Here is a 27,101-nt window from a genome sequence, read left to right as displayed (position 1 = left end):
AGCATAATGTGCTATTTTGAATGTTATCCTCAGGAAAAATAGATGATAATCCAACGAACATCTTGATTATAAGATAAACAATCCAATCTATAACTTTACAATGCCTATTTAATACTCTGCCACTGACATTTTGCTCTGTACATTACAGTTAAAAATGGACACTACAATATATACCATAAGTCCACAGTTATTGCAATGAAACTAATTCCAGACTCAAGGATTATTTGTGAACATTATGTTGACTCAGCTCTCTGTTCCAGATACTTCACAGAATTTCTTACAATTCAGAATTTCAAAAATAACTATTGTCAAGTTACACTTGCTTTGTTTTATAAAATAACTGATTTTATTTTTGCCATAAGTTGACCACCATGATATTAAGTGCAATCAACAACTGCAACCACTGGTCATCTATAGAATTCTAGTGCAGTGATACAATGCTGAATTGTTTTGAGATCAGGCCAACTATACAATACACTCAGGCTTTGCCATTGCATTCCTGCTCCTTTCCTTCAGCATTTGAACCATTGCTTAAGACTGCCTGGTACACTAATGCCATAATATCAAAGTCAACAATCAACATTTCAGAGAAGTTAGCAAAGCTTGGAAAACATGTCAATCAATTCTTCCTACTTAAAGAGGTAACTTTGTATTGCAAAACTTTTCCTTTGGTGATAATATCAAATGATCAATCACAATTTCATTTTCCAGAGCAGTATAGAACAATTGCATTGAAAGGATACGTCTAACATGGATATCATTAGCTTGCAGGTCTCCATGCTGAATGCTGTAGAACAAAAATACAGGTTACACCAGCAGATAAAATTCATACCTTCTGCCATAAAGACCATTTAACTTTCTTTCAGAGTTATTGATCATATTTATTAGCCATATTTTTGATTCTTTATTTAACCCTTAATAAAAATGATACAAGATAAAAATAAAAAGGAAGAAGTATTAAATAAACACCAGATGCTTAAAAATTGAAAACTAACAACAAAATGTGTGTAATTTCCAAATGTACTGCCTTATTTCCCAAAACACTGGATTCCAGTTAATTGGGCCATCGGCTTTTCAGGGCAGCTGTTCACTTGGGACAACTCTTAAAGAACTAAAACTATTTGAGAAAATAGCCAGATTCCCTTCATTTATTTGTGACACTATGCCGCTTAATCTGAACAGGAGACTGTTACAAACTTGGGTTGCGTGTACTTGCATGGCCTTTAGACACTACACTGTGCTGAGAGAGAGCAGTTTCTAAATTGTCTCAGTTGCATGTGTTAGAGTTCAAAAAAGCCATGACTTCTGTCAGTGACAGCTGGAGAGAAATAAGCAGTAAGACAATCTGGAACCGTTTTGCTCACTGCTGTTTCAAGCATTCAGGCTTGAAGATGCCACAAATGGCCTGGAGTGAAAATGAAATGATTTCACTACTTCAACAAGAACTATGAATAATTTGAAGGTATTGACAATCATCTTGAATATTACAATGAAAATGAAGATTTGGAGGATGCAATTGACAAAAGCATTGTATGAAGACAGTCCATTATCTGCACTAAGTGTCTGCACTGATTTTGTTCATTTACAGTCAATCAAAAGAACATGGCAGTGTACACTGGATGAATTCCACCTATAACTATCAGGAACTAATACAGTTTTTATAATACTGTAGTAATATTGGTAGTCTTCTAATTTGTTCTGTTTTTCATTTAAATACATAATTTGTTACACAGAAAAACAGTAATCGGTCTTTTTAACTGTATGAGGTGTCCCTAGAGGGCTGTCCAGGGAGGGGTAGTACCTCTGCTGAAGAGGCCTGTGCCCAATCTGGGGCAGCTCACTCAAGTTTGGTCCCCACCAGGCACTCAGCTCTTACTTTTGGCTCCAAATCGCTGTTCACATCTGAGAGCAGCCACACCACAGTATACTGCTTCCACAGATGAGGGTACCCTGGTGTTATTACGACATGCAAAGTCAGCTTTGGCAGACTAGGCAGATGGGACCTACAGAAACATCCAATGGCCAAGAAGGCAGTTCTGCAGTGCTCCATGGAGAGTGAAGCACAGAAGTAGTCAGAATTATCCACTGCAACCAAGACCCCAGTTGTGATGACTACTCATACCACTGGACTCAGACTTCTGAGCTTGAGAGAGAGGAACAGCCCCAGTGCAACAGGTTTTCCACTTTAAAAGCTTTTCCCACACAGGTTTACTGTCATCATTGGATGCAATGGACAACCTTTTAAAACTACCTCCATGAAACTTGGGCGAACTGGGGCAGTCACTTAATTGGACCAAAATGTGGAAGAAACAATTAACCAGAATCCACTGTACTTCAAGAGTTTCATTCACTGAACTTAAAAAAAAATCAACTGCAGAAGTTATTTTGCTTTTGGCAAGGTTATACAAATAGCATTGGAATTAATGGCCACTTAATCCACCTTGAAGTTGCAGTGGGTGAACATGAATGTTACCCTTTTGAAAAGAAATATTCCTTCAACTTTGAAAAGCTGATTAGTTGTTCAAATTCTGCAACTCCTCCTTTCTCAGGTGCAAGTTATCACAAATTAAGGTAATGATTAGACAAGGGCTCCATATCAAGTTGGCCTCCCAAACATGAACTATATAAAAATAACTTATTAGCCTGTTTCCCAAAAGATTTTCCTTTGAAAGATAACAGTATTACAATTCTACAACAGCATACAGGTCTGTTTAATGCCTTGCACTAAAGAGAGAACAGAACCTCTTCAGAAACACACTGCAGTTTTAGCTTAAATTGTTCAAACTACAATTTGAAACCACAACTTTCTGACCAGAGCACTGAGTCACAGCTGGCAAGGAACAGGGACAAATACAACATAGCACACCATCAGTTCCACAGATAAAACACTACAAACAATGGATCCCATTTATTTTTCTTACTATAACTGTACGATTATAATTTTACCAAACACAAATTTTGAGTACTAATCTTGTCAATGCATTTCATAAACATTTAAACTCACGTTTGTAGCTGCCACTGATACCGGACTGAGTAAGACACCTCTGAAGTTCTTCAGCGTCTATATGGCCGTCCTGAAAAACATAAAAGTAGCAAGTCAGTTTGCTAAAATAACATAACTGCAAAGCCCAGTACTCAGTGTTAGGTTCAGATTACCAGAAAGTACTTGTCAGAAACGTGACAAATTAGTAGAGTGCAAAAACAAAATTTAAGAATATGAAGTTAAGCAAGAAGAGACTTAAAGAACCCGAAATGATAATACAGCCATAATTTAAGGAATTATCTGAATATCAATAAAACATCACAGTGTAATACAAGAATAGAAATTGTATTTGTTAACTCAATGCATTTTGACTACTGGGCATCCTTAGGAGTCCTTAGCATCCTACATCCTTAGGAGTCTGCAGAGATTCAGCATGACATCTAAAACTTCTACAGATGTGTGATGGAGAGTGTACTGGCTGGCTGCATCACAACCAATGCCTTTGAATGGAAAATCCTACTAAAGCTAATGGATTCAGCCCAGTACATCACAGGTAAAGCCATCCCAACCATTGAGCACATCTACATGAAATGGTGTCACAGGAAAGCAGGATCCATCATCGAAGATCCTCACCATCTAAGCCATGCTCTCTTCTCATGGCTGCCATCAGGTAGAAGGTACAAGACCCTCAGTATTTGCTATTTATTTATACTTGCATTTGCACAGTTTGCTGCCTTCTGCACTCGATATTTTATTGATCCTGTTTATAGATTTGCTGTGTATTCCTGCTGAAAAATGAATCTCAGGGTTGAACATGGTGACAATTAGGTACTTTATAATGATATTCAAGGTTCAAACTAAATCTTATTATCAAACAAAAACAAAGAAATCAACGCTGACTGACCACAAGTCTGAACTACAAGAGATAGCAAGGGAAGAAACAGACCTGTGCTCATTGCAGACACAAATCTGAAGAGAATATTTGCAATGTTGCAAGGGCTCCCTAACCTTGAATCAGAGAACTAAAATTTCATTTGCAAATTCAGAAGCATCCTGCCAGACATCCAATATTGAATTTCCACCAATTATAAAAGTTAAGACAGAGAACAGGACAGTACAGGAACACGCACTTTCCACCTACCTCAAACATGAAGCTAAATTAATCCCTCCACCTACACATCATCTATGTTCCTGCATATTCACGTTCCTGCCTAAAAGCCTTTTGAATGTGACTATCATATGTAATTCCACTACCATGCTTGGTAGCACATTCCAGGCACCTACTACTCTGTGTCAAAAGAAAATCTTGCTCTACATATACCCTTTAAACTTTCCTCCTATCCCCCTAACATGAGCTCCAACACTCAAGGAACTATGTCTTTAGTCCCAGCAGTTCCTTTCTCTAGGCAGTAGCTCCATCTCTACCCCATTTTATTCATCCCTTTCCCCACACAGTCCTATCCAATCACAATCATGGTTTCCTATCTAAAATGCAATTCCTGTACCACCCATTTCTACATGTGTAAAATTTTTCATCTCCATCCTTGCCTACAGCTGTTATACTTCTATTCTACCTCAAGGCTCAGCCTGGGCTTACTGAAAACTCAGCATCAACGCATTTCAGCTTATCACATTATCCAAAACTGTGCTCACTGACCACAATGGGTCCCACTGTGAACTGTTCAGTTTTAATCCCTTCATGTTCCCCTTTCCTCTCTCTGTAACGTCTTCCAGCTTACAGTTCTAAGAACTCCCTCCATCTCCAAATCAGACCTCATGTTCTTAAAAAGACCTAATTCTTAAAACCTTTCGTGGAGAGATGCAATTTCCTGTTCCCAACCACACAAATATGGCTTCTAATTTAGCACTGTCCATACAGTTAGATGTATAGCTGTCTACTATTTCACTAACATCCCAAGTTGATGAAAAGCTGAAGTCCCAGGGCAGGAAACAGTAGGCATAAAGGGACCTTCGCAACTCGTGCCACAAGTTACCTCCAATTCCATGTTATCTGACCTCCAACCTGCTACCTCAGAAGTGTTCTGAAAATTGATAATAAAAATATACAGACAAAACCCTAGGCAATTTCAAAAAATGTCATCGACATTAGTCAGATGTTACCTATGATTTACAATCTTTGCAATCTCTCATATCACTCATTTTTGGCCAAGGACCCTGTGCCCTTTTCATTCCAGTAATTTACCTAGTTCTGCTGTCACTCTCACCAACCCATTTCTCTGATCTAACAGAGTACCATTTGCACCATTCTAGTAAATAGGAAAAAGTTTGAACTAAAGCATCAGTCGTTTCTTACCAATTTCATCAGCTAATGCAGATTCACTTCTGGAATCTCATTTCCTCCAATGCTTTTCTTCTCATGAAACTCAAAGTGAAACAACTAAGTTACAATGCTTAATTTATTTTTGGTTTCCTTTGAAACAAGTATAATTTGTTCCCTTTTCACTGTGAAACAAGATAACCGGTAAAAGTTGTTCACCAAACAAATTTGCCATTTCATATTGTACTTTGTAGTCTCACTTCCAAAAGTCTTCAAGGGTTCAACAATCCAACTTTATTTCTTAGTCTTTGAGAGTTGGTTGCATATTTCTTTGCAATCCTTTGTTATTACTTTAATATGGCTCTCTCGATCGACAAGATTGCTATTTTCCTTTGAACTTATGCAAATTTCCACAATTTGGTATACTGTCCCTTTTGTTTGAAGCCTTTACCACACAGTCTGGTATTGCATTAATTAATTATTTTAATGTCTTTCACTGTGTTTATACTGTTTACACACTAGGTTTCACCTACTCTGGTCAAATTATTTATTATGTAAGAATTTTCCTCAAATTGAAGAATTTGATATATGATCTTCCCTTTCTGCTCTCCAACCCATTATCACAATCACATAAAGGAGAGATCTCAGGATCTCTCCTCATCGCCTGTTTAATATTGTTAGGTCACTTAATTCGGCATAGCATTTTCTATTGTGTGAATTTGTGAGAAGTACAGCTTTTACTTTTTTTTAAAAAAAATAATTTCTTTTTGGGACATAAGCATCAGTGGCAAGCCATTATTTATTGCCCATCCAATCACCCTTGATTACATGATAATGAACAACATTTTGAAAATTTACAGACTTAAGGTAATCCAGAACACCTGGTGACAATAAAGAAATGGAAATATTGTTCTCCAACTCCAGTGAAACCTGGAAGAGAGTGTTTAGGTGGTGAGGCTCCTGAGCACTGGCTGCCTTTATACATTTCAGTGGTATTGGTTTGGGAGGAACTGTCATAGCTAAAGTGAGTATCTGCAGTGCATTTTGTAGACAATGTACAATGCAGCTACAATGTACCAGTTGTGGGAGGGAATGAATAGTTAAAGTGGTGGATGGAATACAAATCTTGCAGGATGCCTTGTTCTGAATTACACTGAATTCAGCTGAGATTTGCAAATGGGAATTTTACATTGTGCAGTCTTCAGCAAACATCTTCATTTCTGTTCTTATAATGGTACTGATATAGGCTATTCACCCTCCACTTTTCAGATGCTCTGCAACCATTCTGTGACATCCTTGATTTTAGCACCAGGCAGGCAACATATAATCCTAGAGTTACAGAAATATCTGTTGCCACCAAAACTATTTGCTCTTTAACATTTTGGCTGAAGGTGAACCTTATTCTGGTCTATAATTCTTCAGTCCTCCAGCCTTGATGTTGTCTGGTTTCAAAGTTTTTGTTATAATAAGTGTTCCCATCCATTATTTGCTATCATGTGCAATTAAACCAAGATTGATGCTCTGTTCACCTAGGCCGGGGGTCGGCAACCTGCGGCTCCCGAGCCATTTGTGGCTCTTTCACCTCTGTGCTGCGGCTCCCTGTGGCTTTGGGAAATAATTGGTCAGTATTTAATTAAAATGTATTTTATGTTAGTTTGTTAGCTTTTGAAATGTAATTCTAAATTTGAAGATTATGGTGATCTTGTACAATCTAAGTGTGGCGACACATTTCCTGGCACATCCGAAACGGCTCACAATTAGCCAGCATTCCGGCTAAGGGAGATAGCCTACGGGGGTTTGTGAGTACGCGTCTTTTGCAGCATCTGCGTCCATGGGGGCTGGGTTGAGGGAGGCTTAAAAGCAAGGCTGTTTAGTTCGAATAAAGCTATCTTTGACTGCAGTTTACTGACACCGCTACAACGTGTTTTTATCGCTGGCTGTCCAGACGGAAGGTGCTGAAACGCTTTGTCGCGTGTCTGGAAGAAGTGAAAACTTTCCTGGGCAGCAAAGGGCTCACCTTTCCTGAGCTGGAACAGCCAGAGTGGCTGGAAAAGCTACACTTCATGGTAGACATGACAGCGCACCTGAACACACTGAACACAGCTCTTCAGGGGAAAGGACGCACAGCCCTGCACATGTTGGAGGATGTTTTGGCATTCGAGCGCAAGTTGACGTTGCTTGCCAGAGATTTACAGAAAGGCACTTTGTCTCACTTCCCCAATTTGAGAGAGTTCAAACAAGGTCACGACATGATAATTTCGGAGTATTTACATTCTGCAATCATCGCAATGCAAACATCGTTTGGGAAACGCTTCTGTGAGTTCAGAGAGGAAAAAAACACATTATCCTTCCCGGTCACTCCCTTAAGCATCGATCCTTCCCTACTGAATACGACTGCATTGGCAGGTGTGAGTCAACCTGATCTTGAGATGGAACTGGCCGACATAGCCGACAAAGACATATGGGTGTCCAAGTTTAGACGCTTGACAGCAGACCTTGAAGATGTTGCCCGTCAGAAGGCCGTTCTTGCTCAGAAACACAAATGGAGTGATATTGAAAACCTTCCAAAACCGGACAAACTTGTGTTCGAAACATGGAATGCTATGCCCGACATTTATGTAAACATTAAAAAGTATGCACTTTGAGTCCTGTCGATCTTTGGATCCACATATGTAAGTGAGCAGGTGTTCTCCAACATGAACTTTATTAAAAACAAACATTGCGCACGCCTCACAGATGACAGCTTGCGATCCTGTGTAAAGATGAAGGTGACGTCATACAGCCCTGATGTGCAGATGCTGTGCGCTGAGGTCCAGGAGCAGAAATCCCATTAACCAAGTATGATAAATATTTTAATTGCCTATTATTTTATGTATATTCATATTTTTTCATTGTTCAGTGAAATAGTCCTTTTATTTTTCAGGCTGACAGCTGGCTGATGTTATTTTTGGTTTGCTGCTGGCGGAAAATTTAAGTTCGGCGTTTTTCATAAATACAAGAAGGACTCAAATAGACATTGAGTATTTTACTTAAAAGTAACTTTCAACCCAACGTCTTTTTTTTCGGAGTTCAAAATGTTTTTGTTGCATGCAGAAATGTAATTTCGTTTTCTCTGCAGGAGTTCATCAATTTCATAAATGCAACACATTATAGTTTGTTTATACATAGCATAAAGGCAAAAAAAATGTTGTATGCAGTGTTATTTCATTTTAAATGTCAAACGGGTTTTGCGGCTCCCAGTGTTTTCTTTTCTGTGGGAAACGGGTCCAAGTGGCTCTTTCAGTGGTAAAGGTTGCTGACCCCTGACCTAGGCCAAGGATGGCAATGAGTGCTTTAGCCTCATCCTGAGCATTCACATTTGGGACTGTGCTATCACTGAGGATTGGGACATTCTTGAGATAATCTCCTTACCCCACTAGCTTTTTAAGAGGCAAGCACGTCCTTCTGCACTCCTTAATAAACCCGGGCTGATCTTCTGGCTTGGTTTGCAAAGTAAAACAAGTTGTATACCATGAGGTTACATATTTTTTGTCGTATGTATTTGTGCCTTTTTTTGCTGAAGCTCCATAGGATAATGTGGATGCCCAAGTTTGAGTAAGCAGTTTTGTTACAAGCTTTTCCCCCATTTTGCACAACTGTAGTGCTACATCACAAGTAAACTATGAAAATTAAACCTTCCATGTAGCAACAGTAAAGCACCTACCAGAAGAATTCAATGCTGAAAGTTGGCAAAAAGAACCTAATCAAAAGGGATGTAATACAGACATGGAAAACCGTAGAATTTACAAGATTTTAAAACATATCCTCAGGAATTTGGAAGATAACAAGACATTGGTTAAGGCAGATGGGATATTTGTCTTTTTTGTGAGAGGCAGATAATATGAGAGTAGGGGATCACGCTGGAACTGTATTAAGTTTAGCCAGGCCACAAATTATTGTTACTGTTTAAGTCAACATGGTACAGAAAGTCTGCAACACTTCTGCAGGGTGTGAAGAATTACAAAGTTGTTGTCTGGATAATTTTGAAGGATTGGCTGGGAAAGACTTGGCTACTATACAACAAGAAAGAGCGAGACAGAGACAGAAGATTTAACAGGGGTACAAAATTTAGACAAGATGAACAAATTATCTATTTCCATCACAGAAGTCAGTACTAAAGAACATAGAACCCAAATTTACCACGGCTGCACCCTCATTAGATTGAAAAAGTACTTAATCTTGATGTATTGCATCTTGTGGAGCCACAGATGGAAAGTTAGGAAGTGAGATTTTCCTAAATAGCTTTTGCCTTGGCCAATTTAGCAATGGGCCATACACTCTCCCTCCACATTCTCTACTTTTCCAATCTTTCCAGTTCAATTCATTAAAGGCACAGGAATCAGACTGCCTCACTAAAATCATGCAAGACACACACATTTAAAACGATGTGATGTTAATGGCTTACGTGGATGTTTTTGCAGGCTGACAAATCTCAACTCAAATACACTCGGCCCTCCTTATCCGCAAAGTATTGGTTCCGGGACCTCTCGCGGATATGAAAATTCGCGGATGCTCAAGTCCCTTATTGAACCTGTCTCAATGTGTTGGTCCTTAGGACCCAGCGGAACCCCAGACCTTATTTAACCTCTCAGTGCAGTGGACATTAGGACCCGGCAGCAGAGATCTGAATCTGCAGTGTTTCTGTTCACGAAAATAATCACGATTGTGATTGAAAATAAAGTGGAAATAATAAAGCGATCGGAAAGAGATGAAATGCAATTGGTTATTGGAAAAGTGTTAGGCTACAGTTGGTCAACAATTGGAACAATTTTAAAGGATAAAGTGAGAAAGGCTCTGCCCGATGAAAGCTACAATTATTACTAAGCAACGCAGTGGTTTAATTATTGGGTTTTGGGTTTTTGATCCTCCACATCAACCCAGCACGGAGAGCGCACTTGGGAGTGGTCTGTCACCAGATTGAACTCCAGAACTTCCATTCCTGAGCCCGGCGCTGAAACATATGCTCTTACGTGTTTTATATGCATAGGAAGGTAAAATATATACTATATACTAAGACAAACATTTGACTAACTGACACCAAATAATACCCAAAGTACCTGTTCCAACTAACTTAGTAAGAGAACTTCTGCTTTTTTTCCCGATCCTGATACACGATAACCCACACACATCCTCCCGTATACTTTCAATCATCTCTAGATTACTTATAATACCTAATACAATGTAAATGCAATGTAAAATGGTTGTTATACTGCATTGTTTAGGAAATAATGACAAGTAAAAGAAGTCTGTACATGCTCAAACAACAAGTGCTGGAAGAACACTTCCGGGTTTTTGTGATTCGGCATTGGTTGAATTCACGCATGCGGAATTCGCGGATAAGAAGGGCCGACTGTAATGTTGGAGAATGTACAACCCCTCCCCCCCCCCGTACTAAGCAATGCATTTCACAGAAGCCAAAAGCAACTTACCTGACCAGCTACTGCAGCAAAATATCCATAGAGTGGGTCCTGCTGTTGACCTGGGAATGCTCCATAACCTCCAGCTCCAGGAGCCCCTGGGTACCCCGAACCGCCTGCCCCCGGAAATCCTGCACCACCAGGACCACCTGGCGCACCACCATACTGAGAAAATTGCTGAATGGAAAAGAACAAGGTTACAACAGATTAATCAACACAAAACCAAATCAATTCACTGTTAAGCATAAGTAATAGTGTAAAAGACTATTGTGAGCTCTTTAAGTTGGTCTGGCAGAGTGTTTCCAGGATCACAGGACGACGAAACTAACCCTACTGTCCTCACCAACTCTATGCCTTAACACCCCCCAATCAATCCCTGCAAAGGTCGGAAAATATTACTGCCTAGCTATTCTCTATACCAGGCCCCTGCATCAGAAAAATGCCTGAACCATTGGGGAAAATAATCTATTAGATTAAATAAGGAAACAATTGTAAAGCAAACCTAGTTATGAACAAAGATCTCCACTTAGTTTTACTGAAGAGAAGTTTATAAAAACAATTTAATAAAGCTTATAATGATTCATACAAACTAGCACAATATATACACACAATGATTTTTGCTTCCTGGTCACATGCATATCTTATAATTTAAGAGCTGTGGGGAGGAGATGGAAGAAGGGGTTAAATAACAACCATGATTGAAGGGCGGAGCAGATTCCATAGGGCAAATGGCCGAAATCTGCTTCTATATCTATGCTAATATTTTTAAACTGCAGTTTCAACTGCCAGCTGAAACAAAAGAAAAAATGCATTTCACTACTTTTGTAAAGGGGCATCTTCCCCACATTCCTTAGTGTTACTTACTATGCCAATCAAAAAAATAACTTAACACCCAATCAACAATTAGCATAGCAGCAGGTTGGAAATGAGACTCTAGTATCAGGAGCCTCCATTCTCCTTCCCTACAGCAAACCGTGAAATTGAACACCCAACTGTTACCAGCATATTGCTTGATAGAGCCAGCTAAAGGCCCAGCAGAGCTTCTTTTATGCAAAGGACATAAAACGGGCTTAATCAACTTGCCAGGTACTCAAGCTGAAAGACCACCTTATAATATGCTGGATCATCCAATATCCATCCGAAATAAGATTCCAACCTCAGTGTGATCCTATATTCAGCAGAACAAGCAGACTCCTCACCAATCAATCCATTTTACAGATTGACACAAATAATTCTTGTGATTCCTAGACTAAGGGAAATTAAATAACCAGGGTTTTACAAAATTTTCTGGGTGTAGGCAGCCTTTCTCAACCTTTTTGCCTGGAGAAACCTTTTAAATAATTTTAAGGTCTCAGGGAACCCCTGCATAAAAATTATGATAGCTGCAGCACACGATATGTTAAGTGTGATCAGTAAACTGTAGATTTAATAATCCAAAAATAATTGTCAATGCTCTTTTGTGTACAGAATGATTTTTTAGCTTACCTTTCTTGAAATTAATTGCTTTTTTTCCCTTCCATAAATTTTAAGAACTCATAAGGTAAACATAATAAATTCCTCATTTCTGGGTCAAACTTGAGATAAGCACACTTGGATTTCACCATCAATTGAAATTAAACAATTTCTATCCTTGCTTTTGATGCTTGTTAAACAAGAAACAGCTTGCTCACAAACATAAGTAGTTGAAAACTCCAGCAAAATGTTAATTGCTTTTCTATGAATGGCAGGATACTCTTCTTTCACAGAAATCCAGAACTTGTCCAAGGGCAGGTCAGTAAGTGTCATCTTGAGTGCACGATCAGACTGTAGCTCACAAAGTTCTTCCTCTTCTCTCAAAGTCAAGTTCTCAGGCTGAGCAGAAGATTCAGAGAAACATCTTGTCATACACTTCTGTTGAAAGGGAGGGAAAAAAACTGTTTAATTTTGTTCTACAGTTCTTCCAGGTGGTTTTCAATAAGACTCAAGACCTTCTGATATCCTTCCTCATTCATTTTCAAGCACAAGAAGCAGTGGAAACATTTCAAGATTTCCTTTTGCAATATGATTTTTCCGAAGATTCAGTTTCCTTCTAAATTCAAAAAATCTTGTCACTTGAAGTCAAATATTTTCTCCAGTGCCTTCCAGAAAGTCGTTCAACCGGTTCATATGATGAAAATACTAAGTTGGCTAGTTTCTGCAGCCATTCTTCATCTTCAAAACACTCAGAAAAATCTGGCTATTTTCTAGAAAGTACTCCTGCAATCACCTTTCAGCTCAAACACCCTACTGAGAACTCTTCTTCTGCCAACCCATCAGATTTCTGTATGTAGCGGGAGATTGGCATGCTCTTTATCCAGGTGTTCACATAACTTTTAAAACTTCCTCTAGTGAACTGGTCTTGAAGCTACTAAATAACTTGATTCCTGGATCCTTTTACTGACTGTGACTTTATTTTCAAAAGCTTAAATTGTTTGTTTTGAGATTCCAACAGTCATTTAGAATAATCAGGACTTTTACATGTAGATATGTAGTTAAATGTCTTTTCAGTTTTACTGGAGTCACTGCCACATTTGTAAGTTGGCTGATATTGATTAGGCACAATGGAATTTGACAACTTGGATCACCAGTCCATGCAAAACCCATTGATAAGTAGCTTTCACTGTAAAGACAAACTTCTTTTGTATCCATTGTTGCGCTAGTGCAGTGAAATGACTCAGAAGTTTGTAAGTCTTCATCATTAACCATATCAGAATTGTCCATAGGCCTAGACTTAGAATCCCCCTCTTTTATCTCACATCTCCTCTTCAAAAATTGGCACACTGGGCCACTATGGAATAAGAAACTTCCCTCCAATTTGCTACTACACTGGTAGTTTGATTGCTCCCTTAAGTCAGTCAGCAGCACATAAGTGGAAGTTCAGGAAGGTAATTCAGGAGGGAGAGGCTAATGTCACAGCCCAAATAGAGCAAGTTCATTCAATGCTCAGAAAAATGCACCACACTCTTCATCAGGCTTTGTGTTCCCCTCCTTGGAATACAGCGCTCACCTATTATCAAAATCCTTCCCTATTGCACATCAAATCTGAGAATGGACTCAACCAAATAATCACAGTCCAACTGTGCACTGCCACACTTCGACAGCTGGCCCAGTGGCCAACTTTGGCAACAAAGTTCTATCTACAGTCTGCCTTCACTCTCTCGTATCAGAAGAAAACTTGTTCCAGAAAATCTAGAAATGTGTCCCAGTTTGAGGGCTGATTGGAGGAAGGGCATTAATGGCACTTTTGAACTGCCCTGAAGTCTAGGGAAAATAAATGACAAAATTATAGATGAAAGTTGACTCACTCACTGGATCACTATTTGTATTGGACAAATTTAAGATAAATGTTATTGTGTTGCCTTTATGGCATTTGTTTAGTTTATCATATTTTTGCTTTAGTAATTTGTTTGTTAGCATTTTTTAGTTAAAGTTAGGATTGATTAAAGTAAATTCGTTGTCTGTGATATATCGCGGCATGCGATGATGTCACACCCGGTTTCGCCGCATCTTGTGGAAAAATACCGGTTTGGAGAAACGGGAAGGAGGGGGCTCACATGTGCAGGATCAGCGCAAGAAAAGTTTTCTTTCTACGCACTAGAAACATCAGTGAAGCAACGCCGTAAGTTCATGAGATAATTGATGTGTTGAATTAAAAATGTTAACGCTGATTCTGTTAAAAGTAATAACGGCTGATAAGGTTTATGTTTTCGTTAGTTAAAGAGTTGCGGATAGTTTGTGTTGAAGTGTATTTAAAGCAGTCAATGGCGTAGGTAGATTCTGACTGTATGCTGCACTTTAATGTAATGTAGTTGTTGTAGTTTTACTTTTGCAAGTATTTACGATGTAAATGTAATATCAAGAAGGAAACAAATACTGTATACATTTTGTACTGTTTTATCAACAGATTTCACCATACGTTAATGTGGAAGAGTGAACAGTAAACGGTTAATCTTGCTACGATCCTGTTTTCATTGACTACGGTTTACCTCAGTGTTTAGTTCAGAGTTCTCTTACACATGAGCGAGAACACAACAGTTATTGTGATCCACCAACTAGAAAACTACTGAGATCAGGCAAAATGTTGGTTTTACACAATATCCAGTTTTGCTCTTCATTGAAATCAAGGAGGTCCAAAATAACGCAGGATCTAAAACTGACAATCTACCTAGGCCAGTATTTCTAAAACCTACCAACTCAGGTTAAAATTGCTGTCACATATTTATGCATTTAATCTGAGGTACAAGTGGTCAGATTTGGCGCAATGTAGAAGGAAACCTATTGGAAATAATGGTAAATGCTGTTCAAATGTTAAATTTTAATTATTTAAAGACTAATCTAATCTACGTATCCCAGGATATTTTGGAACTTGACATCTTGTAAGAAATCTCTACCATTATTTATGAAATTGAAAGAAATGTTTTTTTGAAATTTTGAAAGAAATATTATTCTTTGAAAACTATTTTGTTGGAACAGAGTAAAAATTACATGCTGGGATGTACAAGGGTGTAACTGTTCACTGAAGGGACTAATTATTCCCTTCTGTATGAGGATCGTTGCTTTATAATTTTTGTGTCCTTTCAAGCAGGTTTTCATTATGGCATGCTAAACCATATTATAACAGTCTGGGAGTTCCTCAAAATGCAATATATAGAAGGCTCACAATATTTTTTTTCAAATAATAATGAATAATTAGAGACTCAAAATTGTTGCAGACTTCCTTAAATTCAGTTTACACATAGTTTCAGCCTCAAGAATGCCCAAAAGTACATGCGTCTTGCAAAACCTTAATTTTGTTTGATTGTCATGGTGATTTTAAAAAAAACACTGAAAAAGGCCAACATTCCTTGTGGGCAAAGTTACCAATCTTTCTTGACTCTCCTCAGAGATCGATGGGTCAACTCCCAAGACATTGACATCAGCAGCCTCAGAGAAAAATGATCAAATTATCTCCCCTTCTCTCACCCTCACCCTGCCAGTCTTTGCTTTGAAAATCTGGTCCTGGGAGCAAAAATACTGAAAACAGAGGGGTGGTGTAATCATTTGACTGTCCAAGATATATTTGGTCCAGGTCATGTACTAAAACTTCCAGGCATTCATTTCACAGACATTATCATAACTAAGTGTTTACAGATATTATGTAATTTCTTCAATTCTATTCTCATCACAACAAATACTGCATTGCAACAAATTCAAGTTTGCTTCCATCCATTCATTATATTGTGTAACAGTTCAATTAAAAATTCTATATAATTTAGTGCCAAGGATTTTGGTCCAACTAAAAATAAAGGATCATAATATGGTCAAATTCTACCTGAAATTTGAGAAGCAGCAGTTAAAGCCAAATGAATCAGTATTACAGAGGAGTAAAGGAGATTACAGAAGTATGAGAGAGAAGTTAGACAGAATTAATCAGAAAAGAACACTGGCATGGTGATGGCAGAGCATCAATAGCTCGGAGCAATTCAGAGACACAGGATATCCCAAAGAGGAAGAAGTATTCTAAAGGCAAGATGGCATAACCATGGCCAACAAGAGAAGTCGATGCCAACACAAAAAGCCAAAGAGTGGGCATATAATAGAGCACAAATTAGGAAGTTAGAGGATTGGGAATATTTTATATAGTAAGCTAGCCAATAATATTAAAGAGGATACCTAAAGTTTCTTCAGTTACATAAAGTGTAAAAGAGAGTTGAGAGTGGATATCAGACCACTGGAAAATGATGCTGGACAGGTTGTAATGGGAAACAAAGAAAATGAACCCACTGAATAGGAATTTTGCTTCGGTCTTGACTATGGAAGACATTAGCAATATGGTGGAAGTTCCAGGTGTCAGGGGACGTGACAGGTGAGAAGTTACCATTACTAGAGAGAAGGCTCTTGGGAAACTGAAAGGTCTGAAGGTAGATAAGTAACCTAGACTAGATGGTATACACCCCAGAGTACTGAAAGAAGTGGTTGAAAAGATTGTGGAGGCATTAATAATGATCTTTCAAGATTCACTAGATTCTGGAATAGTTCTAGAAGACTGGAAAGTTGCAGATGTCACTCCACTCTTCAAGAAAGGAGAGAGGCAGAAGAAAGGAAATTATAGGCCAGTTAGTCTGACCTCAGTGGTTGGGAAGATGTTGAGGTCTATTATTATGGATGTGGTTTTGGAGTAGTTGGAAGAGCATGATAAAACAGGCTGTAGTCAGCATAGTAGTGTCAGTCATAGTGTAGTCAGCACTCAAGGGAAAATCTCGTCTAACAAATCTGTTGGAATTCTTTGAAGAAATAACAAGCAGGATAAACAAAGGAGAATCGGTTGATGTTGTGTACTTGGATTTTCAGAAGGCCTTTAACAAGGTGCTGCATGAGGCTGCAAATAAATTACATGCTTATGGTATTAAAGATAAGATTCTAGCATGGATAAAAGCAGTGAATGATTAGCAGGAGACATAGTGTGGGAATAAAAAGAGCCTTTTCTGGTTAGCTGCCAGTGACTAATGGCATTCTGCAGGGGTCTATGTTGAGACCATTTCTTTTTACGTGATATGTCAATGATTTGGATGAAGAAGTTGATTGCTTTGTCGCAAAGTTTGCAGACAATACAAAAATAGGTGGAGGGACAGGTAGTTTTGAGGAAGTAGAGGGGCTACAGAAGGGCTTAGACAGATTAGGAGAATGGACAAAGAAATGGCAGATGGAATATAGTCTTCGGAAGTGTATGGTCAAGCACTTTGGTAGAAGAAAGGGTTGACTATTTTCTAAATGACAGAAAATCCAAAACTGAGGTACAAACAGACTTGGGAGTCCTAACACACACAAAATGCTAGAGGAACTGAGCTGGCCAAGCAGCATCTATGGAAAAATAGAACCGCCGATCTTTTGGGACGAGACCCTTCATGAAGGTCTTAGCCTGAAACGTCAACCGTACTTATTTCCATAGATGCCTGCTGAGTCACTCCAGCATTTTGTGTGGGTTGCTTGGGTTTCCACCACTTGTAGATTTTCTCGTTTGTAATTGGGAGGCCTCGTGTGGGATTCCCTAAAGGTTAATTTACAGGTTGAATCTGTGGTGAGGAAGGCAAATGCAAAGTAAGCATTCATTTCAAGAGGACTAGAGTTTAAAAGCAAGGATGTAATGTTGAGACTTTATAAAGCACTGGTGAAACCTCACTTGGAGTATAGTGAGCAGTTTTGGGTTCCTTATCTGAGAAAGGATGTACTAAAACTGAAGAGGTTCGTGAAAATGATTCCAGGATTGAATGGCTTATCAAATGCAGATCATTTGACGGCTCTGGGCCTGGATTCAATTGAATTCAGTAGAATGAGGGTTTACCCACTTGAAACCTATCAAAGGTGGAAGGCCTTGATAGAGTGGATGTGGAGAGGATGTTTCCTATGGTGGGAGAGTCTAAGACCAGAGGACACAGCCTCAGAATAGAGGGTTGTCCTTTTAGAACAGAGGTGATTAGGAATTTCTTGAACCAGAAGAGTGGTGAATCTGGTGAATTTGTTCCCACAGGCAGCTGTGGAGGCCAAGTCTTTTGTATATATTTAAGGCAGAGAATGGCATGAAGGGACATGGGGAGAAAGCAGGAGATTGTGGCTGAGAGGAAAAATGGCAGAACAGACTCAACAAGCCATATGGCCTAATTCTGCTTCTATACTTATGGTCTTCTGGAATACCTCTCCATCTCACAATCTTTAAACCTCAAAAAGGAAGACTTACAACAGGTCAGTCAAGACTCGACTAAAACTCAGTTTCCAGAGATGAGAGAACAGTGTTGAACACACATTACCACCTGTTTTCACTTGCTTGACTCATTTCTTAGTTCCCCTTTATCACCTTGCTCTTATCGGGCATGGCATTTTTTAAAATCAACAGTAAAAGAAAAGCCACACCTGTTAATACATATGCAAAATATTGCCAGCGAATGTGGATTGGAATCTTTTTGGCACCATTACAAAACTTACAATAAAACACAATGGACCTCAGAATGAAGGTATTTTAACTTGTGTATCTTCAGGCAGATCTCATGTATATGTCTTGACAGTACAAATGTTATGCTGCTCACTCTATTTAATTGAGATTATAACAATTAATTTTGACTTGCTCCACATAGGTAGAAAACCACAGTTTTATGAAAGATAGAAATCACAACACAAATGAATTAGCCTGTAATGCAGACCGGGAAGCCTCACATCTGAACCTCATCGATGCTAACTCGGCAGAAACATCTGAACTTTAAAGTACTTCAGCGCCCCAAAAATAAACAGAAAGATCGAACTCTGGGTCTCTCTATTTGATTTCCCTCTCTACAGTCAACTTCAGGATAGAAACACTGTTCTCAGAAGAACAAGAGCCGTGCTGTGATTGTTATATGGTTATATAAAAATGACCAAGGCAAATAAAGGTCAGATGATATTTTACAATAAAGCTTTAGATACTACAGATGATATTCAGAATGCTAAAATCAATACAGTTCAACACTACAAAAGGTGGCCCAGTCCATCATAGGCAAAGCCATCCCCACCATTGAATGTATTTGCCAGGCTCACTACCACATATAAGCAGCATCCATCAAAGGACCCCACCATCCAGGCGATGCCTCCGTTTGCTACTACCATCAGGCAGTAAGCACAGAAGCCTCAATTCCACAGCACCAAATTCAGGAACAGTTATTACCTTACAACTATTAAGCTCCTGAACTGGCATGGATAACTTCATTTACTCCCACTCTGAACCGATTCGATGACTTACATGCTCACATAGATGACAGAACATAGAAGAGTACACCACAGGAGCAGGCCATTCGGCCCACAATGTTGTGCTGAACCAGCTAGTAGAGCAAATCAAAAACACCCACACACCATTCCCTCCTACCTACACTATGTCCATATTCCTCCATCTTCCTCACATCCATGTGCTAATCTCTTGAAAGCCTCCAATGTATTTGCCTCCACCACCATAGCAGGCAGGGCATTCCAGACATCCATGGCTCTGAGTTAAAAAAAACTTAGCCTCACATCCGCCTTGAATCCACCTTCTCGCCTTCAATAGATGCCCTCTGGTGCTAGACATTTCAACCCTGGGGAACAGATACTCTCGGTCCACTCTATGCCTCTCATAATCTTGTAAACCTCTATCAGATTTCCCCTCACTCTCCGGCACTCCAAACAAACCGTTTATCCAGCCTCTCATGACAGCACATGCCCGCTAAACCAGGCAGCATCCCAGTAAACCTCTTCTGCGCCATCTTCAAAGCCTCAAAATCCTTCCTATAGTAGGGAGTTAAGAACTATATGAAATACTCCAGATGCGGCCTAACTTTCAAGGGCTTTTTACAGCTCGTTCTCAGTATTATTTGTAGTTTTTCTTCTGTTACACATTGGTATTTGTCAATCTTTGTCTGTTCATGTATAGTTTTTTTTTGTAAAATTCAATTACATTTCCTTTTTCCTGTAAATGCCTGCAAGAAAATGGATCTCAAGGTAGAATTTGATAACATATACGTACTTTGATAATAAATTTACTTTGAATTTTCAATATTGAACTTTGACATCACAAACCTTGTAAAGTACCGAACATCAGGTGCCAATGCAGGTATTTTAAAATGTGACAAAGTTTACTGCCTTCACCTTTCAAACACCCTCCTCCTAGTTTAAAACGATGCTTCAAATTACTGTATTCCTTGTCAAAGGAAAGAGTTTAAAAAACAGGCAGGCAGTGAATAAGAAAGTGCATTAAGAATCTCTTATTCACAGCCTGGACTTGGGCAGGGTCTTGATTCAAAATAATGACCATCTTTGTTGCCTCGAAAGTTTGACCCTTTGATCAGCTTCTCTTTTGCTATGCATAAGAAAGGGGTTTCTTATGAAACTGGATTAAATCACTCTTCACCCTTTATACCAGTAGTTCCCAACCTTTTCTATGCCCCACACCCCTAGGAAATGTTTGATTAATGTTCACACCCCCTACAAAAGTAATATCACATTTGAAGATGAAGTCTAATTTCTAATTTTTGAACCACAAATAATATTGCGGGTGAACAAATTTAAATTAAAAAAATAGGCTTTATATAAATTGAGCAAGTAGATTCTAATTTAATCAGGAAAAAATGTAAACAGTAAAATCAATCCCAACTGTGAACATAAAATTCAATGATTACTTTGCTCCTGCTTCTCATTCATGATTTTGTCAAAACGTGGAACTTTCTTGTTGACTGCGATCTGCAGGTCTGCCTGGGGATTCGGGTGATTCCTAGACTTTGTCTTGATTGACAAAAGAGAACTGAATCCAGATTCACACAAGTATGTTGTTGAAAATGGAATGAGGACACAGAGTGCTTTTCCACCAAGTCTTGGGAACATATCCAGTGCTGCACACCAAAACTCCTCCAAAGTCTTGCTTTCAAATTGCATTTCAAGAGCTCGATTTGTCCGCAAATCAATAAGATCTTCCTTTAGCTTTTCACCATCTGATATTTTTTCCAAATTGTAGGAGTATGGATTCATGAAACATTCTTCTGAAATCTTCAGGTCTCCAGCAGCAAAATATCCATCAAACAATTCTGACAGCATTTCCAAATGAGCCACAATTTCTTCACGCACAGTAGGAGTTATAGATTCAGCACCATCAACCATCTCTTCTAGTGAAGGAAAATTTGAGAGACTGCCTCTTACCATCCTTCAATGCCAAAGATGTAACTTTTCTTTGAAGGCATTCAACTTTTCACAAGCCTTCAATATGTTTATCCCTTTTCCTTGAAGAGAAACACTCAGGTCATTCATACAAGTGAAAATGTCAGCTAAGTAAGCCAGCATTTGGGCGAATTCTTGTGATTCCATTGCCCCAACTAGATCACATTCATGCTCCTCCAGAAAAACTTTGATTTCTTCCCGCAGTTCAAAGAAGTGGGTTAAAGCTTGTCCTCGTGACAACCAACTGATTTCTGTGTGGAAAAACAAAACTGAATGCGCACTTCCTAGATCCTCACAAAATGATTTGAAGATGCGATGGTTCAAAGCACGCCCCCTGATCCAGTTGATGAACTTCACACAAGTATCAAGGACTTTCTTCAAATTTGGAGGCAATGTTTTTGATGCCAAAGCATGCCGATGAAGAAAACAACGGGTAACTTGCAAGTCTGGAATCTCCTTTTTCATCAATGCAGAAAAGACAGATTTATTTCCAAGCATTGCAGGTGCCCCATCAGTGCACACAGAACCAGTGACTTTGATATCTAAATCATGTTAGGCAAAGAAGTCTTTCACCAGCTGCATCACATCCTTTGCAGTTGTGTTTGTTTTCAGATCTTTACAAAATAGGAAATCTTCCCTCACAGCACCATCATTGACATACCTCACTAATGTGATGAGTTGACTATAACTGGAGACATCAGTTGACTCATCCAACTGAATAAAGATTTTAAGAGGGCTAGCTCTGACATCTGAGATGACTTGGTCCAAAATATCTTCACTCAAATCACTGATTCAGTTGTGAATGACATTACTTGATAGGGGCACCTGTTCAAATTTTTTTCTTGCTTCTTTGCCCAGGATAACTGTTGCCATTTCCAGTGCACATGGCTTGATGAGATCTTCCGCAATTGTATGGGGCTTCTTGGACTTGGCCACTTTATATGGCACTTGGTATGAAGCAAGAATTAGTGGTTTTTCCAACAGAAACAAAACTCAATTTTGGAAGAGTTCCTTGTGAATCAAAACGAGCTCTTTTGATTTTCAATGACCCAACATCATGTCCTTCAACATCAGCTCCGCCATGCTTGTTCTTGAAGTGTTCTTGAAGCTTGGATGGCTTCAGATTAGAGATGGAAAACACAACTACAAAGAATGCACTGGGGTTTTTGCAAGCCATCATTTCCTGTTGTGCAAGTGAAACCAAAGCACACATAGTCATCATTCCATTTCCTTCTTTTTGACAAGATGAAGGGTTAAAGGTAAAGAGAAAAATATGAGCTAATATGAGAACTATCTGACTAAGTCAGGGATGACCACTTTACTCAAACAGACACGCCTATAGCAAAGTATTGTGGGAAATACGCTTTTGAATATTATATTACAATATTATCTGCAGTTACACCAAGATAAGTTGTCAGGTGGAAATGCTACGGGGACACAACACAACTTATTAAGCTACCCTGTACTGAATTTACACACCTATTTCCGATGATTACCGGAGATATGAACTCCCATCATATGATTCAAAGTCCTTGGTGCTAACCATGATACCTCCTCAACTAATACAATTCAAAATTATCAATGATTCAAGAAAAAAAAACCTTTGAAGAGGAAAAAAAACCTTTGAAATTCAAAAACTTTTTTAATGAATTGAGACAAATACGAATGAATAACTTCAGCTGCTTTTTATCAAAATGCGGCTTTTAAAAAATTTATAATTGAATAATTTACCTACTGTCTGCGGGTTTGGTTCTAATGCGAAGTCGTTACTCGATGGTTGATTCGGGATGTACAAAGATTTTGGCATTATGAGATGATTTTTAACTCTGAGACGTAACCTAGCTAACACTGATGAGACTCCTCAACTCTGAGGTGTAACTCCCAGGTAATACTGATGAGAATCCTCAATGCTGACTCGGGCAGCGGGAGACTGGAGTGTGCTTGGGACAAACGTTACTACCACTTCTCAAGGCACACTGGCAGCTGGCTGAGTGATGACTCGTGACTCGTCACTCAGGGACACAAGCCACTCTTTGTGGCACCCCCTGAAATTCCATCACACACCCCCCGGGGGTGCAGACACCCCAAATTGGGAACCCCCGCTTTACCCCCATTGCCTAGCCAATACTGCCTAAAACCTTTGCAGTTTTAACACATTCTTATAAACCTTCTCTGTATCCCTCCAGTGCTGCAAAGTCCTCAAGGACATTACAAGCACTGATAAAAATTCAGAAATGACATCCTGGTCAACACTTACAAGCAACAACCTGCCTCCCTTTGTTTATTATGACTTTATTTAGAAATGTTCATTGTGAGGATCTCATAAGTAAGAACTCTGAACAGCAAACCACAAACTAACACAAACCAAATTATGAAAAGCAAGCAAAAACACCGCTTGTTTTCAAGTCCGATATTTGAGAGGCCCAAAAGACCTCTTTAAAAAAAATCACACTGCAATAGCAGATTGTGAGGTGTTTTTTTAAAAAAAGAAAAGTTGTATTTTTTTTTAAAGTTGCAGGCACTTAATACAACAGCAAGTCATGTTAGATTTTACCAGGGTAGGAAGAAAGTAGTTTAAATATCTTAAAAGATGTGAACTGGCAAAAACAACCATAAACATCCCTTCAGCTATTCACTAGAGGGAAACAGAAGTAAGTCCTCTGCATTTAAACAACCAGCAATTTTGACATGAATGATGGAAATACCCTGGAAATAACATTTAACCCAAGATAATTAGAGAGAAAAATGAGAACTGATGTTTGCAAGGTTTTGTTGATGACAAACAGTGGAGACAACACTACATTAACTTGCTGTGATATCCATTTTGTATTCGTATCCTCATGTAACAAGACACAAACAGCATTTGTCTTCCCAAATGGTTGCCGCTCCTGAACACTTGCTTTTACGGAGTGGTTGGTACCCAGGGGCATAGAAGTCCACCTCACCCTAATATCGTTCATCAGATAATAATGTCATCCTGTTTTCAGAACCAAAGCAGAAAGCCTTGCCTTTATCCACATTAAACAGCATCTCCCATGCTTGTGCTCACTCACCCAGCTCTAAGAAAAGGTCACATACTCCAAACACTACTTATCTTTCCTGCAAAGTTTCCCAGCATTTTCTATTTCCATATGCATCCTCCTCACAGCTCATATTTTGCACCATCCCACCCAGCTTTGTGTTCATCTGCCAAGATTTTACATTTTGTTCCCTTATCCAAATATACACGTAGAAAAATATCCTTCTATTCGTACTTGATGTTTCCTGTCAATAATCAACTCTTGATCTATCTATGCCAATATATTACTGCTAATCCCACATACTTCAACTCTGCACACTAATTCTTGTAAACTTTATCAAAAAAATTTTTAAATCAAAATGCACTGTTCCCCTCTTTCTCCCTTAGCCTTTCTACAAGCTAAATACTCAAAGTAATTCCCGTAGGTTTGTTAAGCATGATTTCCAGTTCAAAAAATCTGTTAAGGAATTGTCACTCATGGGGCATATTCAAGGTCATGGTGCAGCAGGTAGTAACCCAAACAAGTACCAACCAGACCTCAAAATTAAAATTTGTTTAAATGTAAAGTAAAACCGAAATCAGTTTTGAAATTAAAAGGCAGCTACAGAGCATCTACAGGCAGCTTAAGATGATTTGTAACCTCAACTGACAAGACTTCCTGCTCTTCAACAGTCAAAGACACTTAATTTATGTTAATTGACTACATTAAACAACACACTTACAGCTAAATTACTGTGCACTCTTCTTCTACAGATCAAGGAGGACCGCCAGACCAGACTAATTTTCATCACATGGTAGTCATTTTGCTCTACCAATAACTGAGATATTAGTGCACTCAGTGAGTTAGCCCTCACAACACTAACCTTAAACATCTGGCTCTCTGCTATGAGAAGCTGTTACACCATCTGTGTGAATTATTTTGTTCCAACAATGGTGTTTGAACATTCATAAGTGCCCTGTAATGGTGTGCTCTAATTATAACTATGTGCTTCAATGGAATAATTTCTCTGACAAAATACAGAAGCAAACAATGTCACTGCAGCTATTAAAATTGTATTGAATCATTTACTATTATCACTGGCCTTGAGTGTAAAATTTTAATGTACTCAAGAGTTTAGGAGACTCTATCAAGAAGATCCCCCAAAAAAATCCGTTTGTTATAATGAATAAATTAGGACTGATTAGAGAATTCAAGAGAGAACAATGGCACGTCCAGACACAATGGCAAAGTGAATCCTGTCAAGTCATTTCATAGTTGTGTGGCATGGAGGTAAGGGAGGCACAATCAGATCATAAGTGTGTTTGGTAAAGGAAGATTTCCCAGGGCTAAACATATTCAGGTGAAGCAGCACAAACAGTTCAGCCACCAGATCCAAAACTAAAACAGAGAAGCAAGAGCTTCTGTGTTGGACAACGCAATGAACAAGACCTTACAGTAGCAACAATAGTCGGGGTGGAATGAAGCTTACTCCCAGTCCCACTGTTTGAAACATCAGACTCTCAAGCCTTACACAGTACTCCAAGTTCTGTCACAGCAAGAGATTATTAAAAGAAGCAAATCAAGGATGCTCTTAAGGCCTACCAGACAAAGGGTAATACCCGCATTGATTTGTGGGAAAACTAGGCCCATCTCTCTTTTCAATGAGGCAGCAACACTTAAGATGGCACTGAACATGCAGAAGCCCAGAATAAATATTGTAGTGCCCCCTAGTATCCATTCAATATAATCAAACACTTCCTAACCCAACTATGCAAAAGCTGTAGGTTCCACACTGACCGGCTCAGAGCTGCAAGAGAGGTAATGGTCCACCACGGAAGGCCACTTATGAACACACACACACTTTATCCTTGCTCAACAACACAGGGCAGTGATGATATGATGTTAGGTTTATAGACTAACAATTTAGAAGTGCTTTCTCAAATCTCACTTCAGCCGTTGTAGAATTTAAATTCAGTTAATGCCTCCAGAAAAGACGTCGGCCATATACAAATCAATCTGGCTGACGTATGCCACCAGATCCTTGCAATACTCTATCTGTCACAGGTAAAGGAGGGCAAGTACGCATGGACATCAAATGCAAGCCTCATCAAGGGCGTTAACAGCCCGAAAAGTGAAATCACTAAAATTACTGAATCCAAACGCAATAGCTTTAAGAGTGCAGAAGTGTTTAAACAGATCTAAAGCAACTTTATAGATCCAATTAGATTTATAACTAGATGAGAGTTAGAATGAAAATCGTCCCTTCCTGCTTCCTCCATCTCCTTCCATTAAAATAGAGCCTTGGTGGAAGCCATTCAAGAGGGAAGCCTGTCCTTTCCGCGAGCACACGACCGGACCGGACCGGACCGGACCGGACCGGGACGGGGCGGCGCCAGCACCTACCGCTCCGTAACCTGGATAAGCCATGACTCCGGCTCGGCTCCGCTCCGCTCCGCTCGGCTCGCTAATACCCAGCCTTCTCCACACGGAAGCAGCGCTGTGGGCGGCTGCTGTCTGCAGGGGAGGGCGGCCCGTCACGCCGGCATCGGCCCCCACTCCGCACGCGTCCTTGCACCCAATTTCATTACAAAAAATTAGTACACCCGCAAAAAGTGACAGAGCTGATGGGGACAGCTATTTGAAGGCGCTGCGTCATTTTTTTAACCGCCTCCCACCCCGCT

The 27,101-nt window shown here is 39.3% G+C and overlaps 1 protein-coding gene across 1 annotated transcript in view; it reads right to left on the bottom strand.

Moving 5' to 3' along the window:
• The window catches only part of LOC132395518 (sorcin-like), a 47,748-nt gene extending 20,697 nt beyond the window's left edge, over positions 1 to 27,051 (bottom strand). The window contains exons 1-4 of the mRNA XM_059972259.1: positions 26,824 to 27,051; positions 10,730 to 10,894; positions 3,005 to 3,074; positions 744 to 787 (exon numbers count right to left, since the gene is read on the bottom strand). Coding sequence (XP_059828242.1) covers positions 744 to 787; positions 3,005 to 3,074; positions 10,730 to 10,894; positions 26,824 to 26,847 — 303 coding nt within the window. The 5' untranslated portion in view covers positions 26,848 to 27,051. The remainder of the gene's footprint in view (positions 1 to 743; positions 788 to 3,004; positions 3,075 to 10,729; positions 10,895 to 26,823) is intronic.
• Between the last annotated feature and the right edge of the window lie 50 nt (positions 27,052 to 27,101).

Source organism: Hypanus sabinus, chromosome 6 (assembly GCF_030144855.1).
Source record: "Hypanus sabinus isolate sHypSab1 chromosome 6, sHypSab1.hap1, whole genome shotgun sequence".
NCBI lineage: Eukaryota > Metazoa > Chordata > Chondrichthyes > Myliobatiformes > Dasyatidae > Hypanus > Hypanus sabinus.
Note: the sequence above shows the minus strand (reverse complement) of the source record. Positions and strands in the feature narration are given on the sequence as shown.